The sequence below is a fragment of the Coenobita brevimanus genome, chromosome 50 (genome assembly GCF_032717465.1).
Source record: "Coenobita brevimanus isolate Jiangsu-jjx chromosome 50, ASM3271746v2, whole genome shotgun sequence".
In the NCBI taxonomy this organism is placed as follows: Eukaryota; Metazoa; Arthropoda; class Malacostraca; order Decapoda; family Coenobitidae; genus Coenobita; species Coenobita brevimanus.
This window is the reverse complement of record NC_137003.1, coordinates 36,941,920-36,949,014: the sequence shown is the minus strand read 5'-3', so window position 1 is coordinate 36,949,014 and position 7,095 is coordinate 36,941,920. Positions and strand designations below refer to the sequence as shown.

Sequence of the window (7,095 nt, the reverse complement as noted above, 5' to 3'; positions counted from 1 at the left end):
ACGGTGGGAAAAGTCACGTCCCTGTGGCTGGAAGTAGTAGGTCTTGGTGTTGTTGGCACTGTGGGATGGAGTCAGATATTGGAGGAGGGTGATCCACTGCGTGGTTGCTAGGTTTTCATCGTGGTGAGGGGTGCAGGTTAGACAGAGAGTGGAGACTTGGGAGGCTATGTGAAGGATCTGGAGGAGGTGATGAAGCCCGCACATGCAGCGCTTCCTGCCGTATGTCAGTGACGTCATATCCTCATGGCTGTAGGTAGTCACTCTCTTGATGGTCTGAACTGAATGCTGGTGACTGAGGAGAGGGTGGTGGTTTTATACTGGGGAGAAATGCAGGTGTTTTCCCCAGGGATAGTGGTGGATGGATATTTCAGTTGAGCTTGGTGTAGTCTGAGGGTGATGGGAGTGATGTTGGGGGTGTGGGGGCTGGGGGGTGGTTGAGTCTAGAGGGGGAGGCGAGGCAGGGGGTGGATGGGGAGGGGGTGGTGGTGTACCTGGCGGGAGGGCGTGAGAGGCGGCTGGAGCGAGTGATGATGGTCTTTAGGGTGGGTGTGGGTGGCGAGGTAGGAGTGCTGCCTTGTGGTGCTTTGGTTGCATGTGGTGTTGGACCATGGCAGGTGGCATTAGGTGGTGGCATCTGGGGTGGGGGTTTGGGGGCAGAGGGGGAAGGTGAAGTGGTGACGGGAGGCGGTGATGTGGGGGTGAGGGTGGCAGGGGGTGGTGTGTGGGTGTGTGAGTGCATACTGGTTGTGGGTGGTTTTGGCGTGTTCGGCCAAGGCAGCGGGGCGGCAGGTGAGGTGGTGTGAGGTGTGGGGGTCGATGGGGGTGGTGGTTAGGGGATGGGGGGTTGGCTGGGGGAAGGAACTTATGGCGGCGGTGAGGTGAAAGGTGAGGTGGCACGAGGAGTGGAAGGTGAGGGAGCTGGTGGTGAGGGGGTGGGGGATGCTGAGGGGAGGAGGAGGGCATGAAGTAGCAATTGTAGGAGTCGGGAGGGGGGTCTGGGGTTGCGAGCAGAGGTGAAGTGGTGTGGGAGGCGGACAGGGTGGGGTGAGGGGAGGCGGTGGTGCGGAATGGGTGCACATGGCGATCTCTGTATGTTTGGGGAGTGTTATGGTAATCTACGGTTACTTGGTAGGAGTTAGGGACATGGGTGACAGTATATGGGCCCATAAAGCGGGGAGAAAGCTTATGGGGAATCGGCAGTTTTGCAACCATCACGAAATCACCTGGTTTATAGGGGTTCGAGGGGGTGGCGTCGGGTTGGAGGTCCAGGCCGTTTTGCATGTGGTGAAGGCGTCTCTTGAGATGGTGAAGGGAGTTGGACGTGGTTAACATAGTGGGAGGCTGAAGGTGTTGGCGTAGTGGCAGGAGGAGAGGGGCTTCCCTGAACATCCGCTCGTGAGGGGATATACCGTCTTCTCGGGGGCAGGAGTTGATTCCCCATTGGACGATTTTAATGTGGGCTGACCAATCTTCATTTTTTGTTTCCCCGATTCTAGTGCGCACCTGGTTCATGAGAGTGCAGTTGCTCCTCTCATAAGCTCCATTCCCCTGTGGCCAGTATGGGAAGGAGTGGGAGATGCGGTACCCAAATATGTTGGCTAGTTTTCGCCAGATGTTGCTGGCGAACTCGGGGCCGTTGTCCAAGTGTAGGGCCCGAGGTATTCCAAAATATGGAAAAACGTGGCAGACCAGGGCATTGGCCACTGCGACGGCGTGGTGTTCTTTGGCCAGGCATGCGGAGAAATTTGGAATACGTATCTATGAAGGTGATGATGTACTGGTATCCCGATTTTGGTGGTAGGGGCCCCACTGTATCCATGGAGAGTAACTGCCAAGGTTCGTGGGCAGTTATGCTTCTTGAGGAGCCGGCAGTGCGGGTGGGATCTTTTCCTAATGCACAGGCTTGGCAGGACTGGGTGACTTGCTTGGCCAGGTTACTGGGGTTGGGGGCCCAGTAAGTGTCGTTAAACACCTGGAGGAGTTTCTTGATACCTAGGTGGATCCCGTCGTTGGAGTGAAGGTGTCCCATGGTATCCAGGGCAGTATCTGGGTCGAGGATAATGTGTCCTGGTGGGGTGTACAAGTTGTCCTCCTGCTGGTGGAGTTTGGTGAATAGATGGGGCAGAATGCAGGGGGGGGGGCGGTCCTTGCCGTGCCACTGTTGGAGTTCTGGCTCATGTCGGATTGCGCCGATGGGCAAGAGTGAGAGTGCGTCGGCGTTAGTGTGAGATTGCCAGGGTGGTAGATCTCATAGTTGAATTCCTCCAATGTCTCCCTCCATCTAATGAGTTGGGCATTATGGGTGTCAGACTGTTGTAACCATTGGAGTGACTGGTGGTCCGTGATGATTGTAGCATTGGTTCCAGATAGGTAGGCCCAGAAATGCTCCAAGGCCCAGACAATGCCCAGGCATTCTCGCTTGGTGGCGGGCATATTTTTTTTCAGCCTGGTTAAGGGTGCGGCTGGCACAAGCGATGATGTGCTCTCGTCCTTCCTGGACATGCGCGAGGATGGCGCCAATAGCAATCAGGGAGACATCAGTGTATAATTGGAAGGGTAAGGTGTAGTCGGGGAAGGCGACGACTGGGGCAGTTATGAGTTTCTTCTTAGGTTCTTGAAATGCAGCCCTCTGCTCGTCGGTCCAGGTAAAGGACTCCCTTCCAGGTCAAGTCATGAAGGGGTCTGGCGATATTGGCAAACCCTTTTACGAATCGTCGATAGTACGAGGTAAGCCTCAGGAACACTCGGACCTCGTGGACGACTCATGGCAGGGGGGGCTCCACAATGGCACAGAGCTTGTTAGGGTTGGGTGAGATTCTGTCTTTCGAGATGATATGCCCCAGGAAAGCAACAGTCTGTGCGACTAGGAAGAATTTGGAAGGCCGGAGCTTGAGGCCTGCCTAACAGATGCGTTGAAAAACTTTCCTGAGGCACTGAAGATGATTGACCGATGTCTTGCTGAAAATGATGACATCGACCAGGTATGCCAGACAGATTTCCCAGGTGGGGCCACTCAGGACTGACTCCATCAATCGGGATAAGGTGGCAGGGGCATTGCAGAATCCGAATTGCAGGACGCTGAATTCATGATGCTTTCCATTACTTGTGGAAAACGCTGTCTTCCCTCTATCACTAGGGTGTACAGGGACCTGCCAATCCCCTGACTGAAGATCCAGGGTAGAAAACCAGGAGGCGTCGTGCAGGGAGACGAGGGAGTCGTCGATGCTGGGAAGTGGGGTCGCATCCTTGATGGTAATGTCGTTGACGGGCAGTAATCCACGCAGAATCGCATGGTACCGTCCCTCTTTTTGACGAGGATGACAGGAGAGGACCTGGGGCTGGTGGAGGGTGAAACAATGCTGGCATCGAGCATTTCCTGGATCTGCCAGTCTTCCTCTGCTCGTTGTTTTGGGTTTTTCCATCAGGATGGTTGGTGGATAGGCGGTTCTGTGGTGTGTATTTCATGTGCCAGGTAGGTAGTGTGGTCGATGTCCATAAGTCCTGACTCAAAGAGGTCCTGAAAGTCCAGGAGAAGATGGCAGAGAGTGTCAGCTTGGTGGGGTAAGAGATGCTCAGGTATGGGGGGCACTGGGGTGGGGGAGGAAGTGGTGGTGGTGATGCATGGCTCTGCCTCTTCCATTTCTCCTACCAAAAGCCCCTTAGGTAGCGTGAGGGGGGTCGTGGTGATGTTGGCGATTTTGACTGCCGCAATGTGAAGGGGGAGGAAGGTGGGGGATAGGAGGAAAGCCGAGAGAGTTCCGGGCAGCAGGTCTGGGGAGAATAGGAAAGATGTACCAGTAGGCCTGTTCACTGGCAGCCATGCATCGTGATGAGGGGGACTTGTGATGGTGGAGGTGGTAGTGGTGAGGAAGCTGGGGCGAGTGGGGGGATGGGGAGAGGGGATAAGCAGGTGGTGCATGGTGCTGGGGAGGGGGGGAGGGTTTGGAGGTGCACAGGGGTTGTGAGTGATCGAGAGAGGGGACTGGTGGCTCCTGAAACTGGAGTTGCCGCTTGTGGTAGTTGATGGTAGTTCACAGTTTCTGTAGGAGTTCCAGTCCCAAATACCACCGTAGGTGAGACAAGCTGAGTCAAAAACAATGAATTTATGTTGGGTGGAGTCTTTCTGGTGGGTGTCGGTGCGTAAGGCCTGGGTTTCCCCATGGATGGATAGGGGGCCATCCCCCGTGTCTACGAGATGAGTCGACATAGGAAAAAGCAGGCCAAAAGCCGATTTATGACAGGAGTAAAACGACTGTAGAGGTACGATCTGGCCACTCCCGTATCGACCAGAAGCCTCACTTTAACCCCATTCAGTGTCATCTTATCATAGACTGGAAGGCGATATTTCTGAGAGGTGGCCACCGTCACCATAAGGAGGTGTGGGAGCAGGCCTAAAAAATCCAGCTCTTGTGGGATCTCGTCTTCCTCCAGCTCTGTTTCCCTGGAATTGGTGTCTCCAGCTGGTGTGTGTCGTCCTCGGGGCCCTCGTTCTCCAAAGATGATACTTTGCTTCGGCCTGAGGTGTTTAGTTTGAGCCAGGCTGCTTTGAGTTGCTCCCAGATGTCGTGGAGTGGACACCGGTGGCTGCATGCAGACAATTCCCAGGGGTTGATTGTAATTAGGTTCTGGTTCTCCTTGTAGGTAAGGTGCTTGTTTGTTGGGTGTGCCCTAGGTGGATTGGGTGTTGGCTTAGGGCTGGGGAGGGTTGGTGGTGGCCGAGGTTTGTTGGGTGGGGTTGGTTTATTTGTAGGAAACTTGTTCACCATGTTGATTTGTTGAGGGGTGGAGCAGGAGGTCAGGAGTCGCCGTATCAGTTGGACATCCCTGTCCAGATCTCCCGTAGGGTTGTGTATGGTGAAGGGCTCCTTGACCATACTGGGGAGAACTGTGAGGAGGGTACTGAAAGTATGTTGCTCCCGGGTTTCTTGCGTCTGCTTCTGGGTATGCGACGGTGACAAGCCGCCTGGCCTGCATAAGAGTGTCATCCAGACTCCCGTTATAAGTTAGACTGTCCAGTTGGCACAGCGCCACCACTCTTCCTAGAGAGGGAGTGATTGCTTGCACCACTATTTTAGTAAAATTCACCCAAGTTAGTTCACGGATGACTTTGGGTGTGCTACTGGCCACTGCTTTGCCCAAAAATGGTAGGGTGACTGCGATTTTCTGTCTGTCGTCTTCAAAGGCAATATATAACGGCAGCTTGACTATGGCTAGGTACAGTACATGTGGATGTCGTACTGCTCCTGGTCGAATTTGGGCAGTTGTATGTGTAGTTTTGTTGCCATTTCTATGATTTCCCTGTTTTGCTCCTCTCTGTATCTGCCTGGGTCAAGAACCACCGCTGTCCACCAGTGTAATGCTAGGTGTTTTTGGGTCGGTTTCCCGTCCTAACAACACCTAAGATATAGCTGGGTTTCCTTTCTAGACCGGAGCTTAGACACAGTGTGAGAGGAACGAGGCATAAAAACACAGGGCAACAACCTTACATGTCTATTACCAAATTCCTTAATACAGGGCAGACAGATAATCTCACAAGACTCCATACAAAGGCAAAGCTCGGACTGGCAGATATATTACGTGTATCGAGCAGGATATCGGAAGTCTCGAGAGTAGAAGGCAGACACTCCATTTAAGTGGAGTTGAGATGACACTTTGATCTGGGGCCGCATATACTTTAGTGTAGTTATGTACATGTCCCATGTTACAATGAGTGGAGTATGATGGTTAAGCACTGTTTATGTCTTGTCTCACATTCAGTGGAGTTAAGGTATTTAAGCACTGTCACTGGTGTTCTATACTCTGACTCTTAACTTTTACTTTCACTCCACAGGCACTGGAGTCACAGTCATGGTAGGTGTGTGGGGCAAGGGAGCGGGCCGACTGGGGGGGGGGAAGCAGCGGCTCATAGGTGTTGGCCCAGCATTGGCAGAGTCCCTTCAGGTGTCCTCTCATCTAGGGGCCATGGGACTACTCTTAGTGGCGTCATCCTCCAAAGTGGGCTGCGGTCGGGAGTGGAGAAGGGTCCCGCACTGGTGGGTCTGGGTACAGGGGTTTGGCCCTCAGGGCTGAGGCCAAATAGCCTCTGCAGGCGTTCCTGTAGGAGACCGGTGCAGGAAGGGCACTACTCCTCCTCAGGACTGGAGAGGCTGCACCCTGGGGTACAAGGGGCGCTGTTGAGAGCCTGTCTGCTATGGTCTCGCTCCCACTGCTTCGCCGTCAGGGTAGGGCTGTGGCATTGCTTACGGCAGGAGTCCGACAGGCACTGGTCTGCCTCTGGTGCTGGCTGGATGGAATGCAATCCCGGGGATAACACAGGGCCTCTCCACCAGTCCTCTATAGGGAGGTTCTCCTTCTGTAGTTTGCCTTGGTCTGGGAAGTTGGAGGTGGGACTTACTCTGCCAATGGTGGGGCAGCTCGAACAGGGGTCTCCCTCAGGTTGTGAGGTCACAGGGGGCGAGGGACTTTTATGATATCTCTCCCTGGCATGGCTACCAGCCATCACCGAGGTCCTTTGGGACACGGGAGGAGGAAGGCTACAGGCCATCCCTCTCCCATCGGTGCGGCAATCAGCTGTCACTGGGGCCCGACTTCCTGACGGGACTGCAGACGAAGTGCGACTGCCTGCCATCGCCTGCTCTCAGGCGCGGCCACTGGCCGTCACCAAACTCTCGTATGAGGAGTGACATATAGGCGAGGGGTGGCTACTGGCCTTCCCCTGTCTACTGGTGTGGCTGCCGGCTGTCACCGGTGTCATGCCCCTCGAGGCAACTGCAGAAGGAGAGACGGTGGACTTTTCTCTTCCCACGTGCAGCAGCTGGCCATCACGGGTTCTGCAGGGGGGGTGGGCAGCAATATGAGCGGCTACAGGCTGTCGCTTGTATGTGAGGCTACCAGCCGTCAGTATTGCATGGCTACAGGCCGTTGCAGGTACACGACTACAGGCCGTTGCAGTTGCACAGCTACAGGCCATTGCTGATGCACAGCAACAGGCCGTTGCTTTAGCTGTGCGGCTACCGGCTGTCACTGGGGCGCTGCCTGGAGCTAATTTATTAGCTTCACCCTGATCCTGGAGAGGACTGGATCAGCTGGAGGGTA

General features: G+C 54.7%; 1 protein-coding gene across 1 annotated transcript; it reads right to left on the bottom strand.

Moving 5' to 3' along the window:
- Positions 1-367: 367 nt before the first annotated feature.
- On the bottom strand, positions 368-2,502 carry LOC145399738 (uncharacterized). Its single transcript, XM_080272286.1, has 4 exons — positions 2,152-2,502; positions 1,939-2,092; positions 1,126-1,721; positions 368-634 (listed from the first exon to the last, which is right to left on the bottom strand). Exons 1-4 carry the CDS (start codon positions 2,500-2,502, stop codon positions 368-370), a joined length of 1,368 nt encoding a protein of 455 aa, XP_080128412.1.
- Between the last annotated feature and the right edge of the window lie 4,593 nt (positions 2,503-7,095).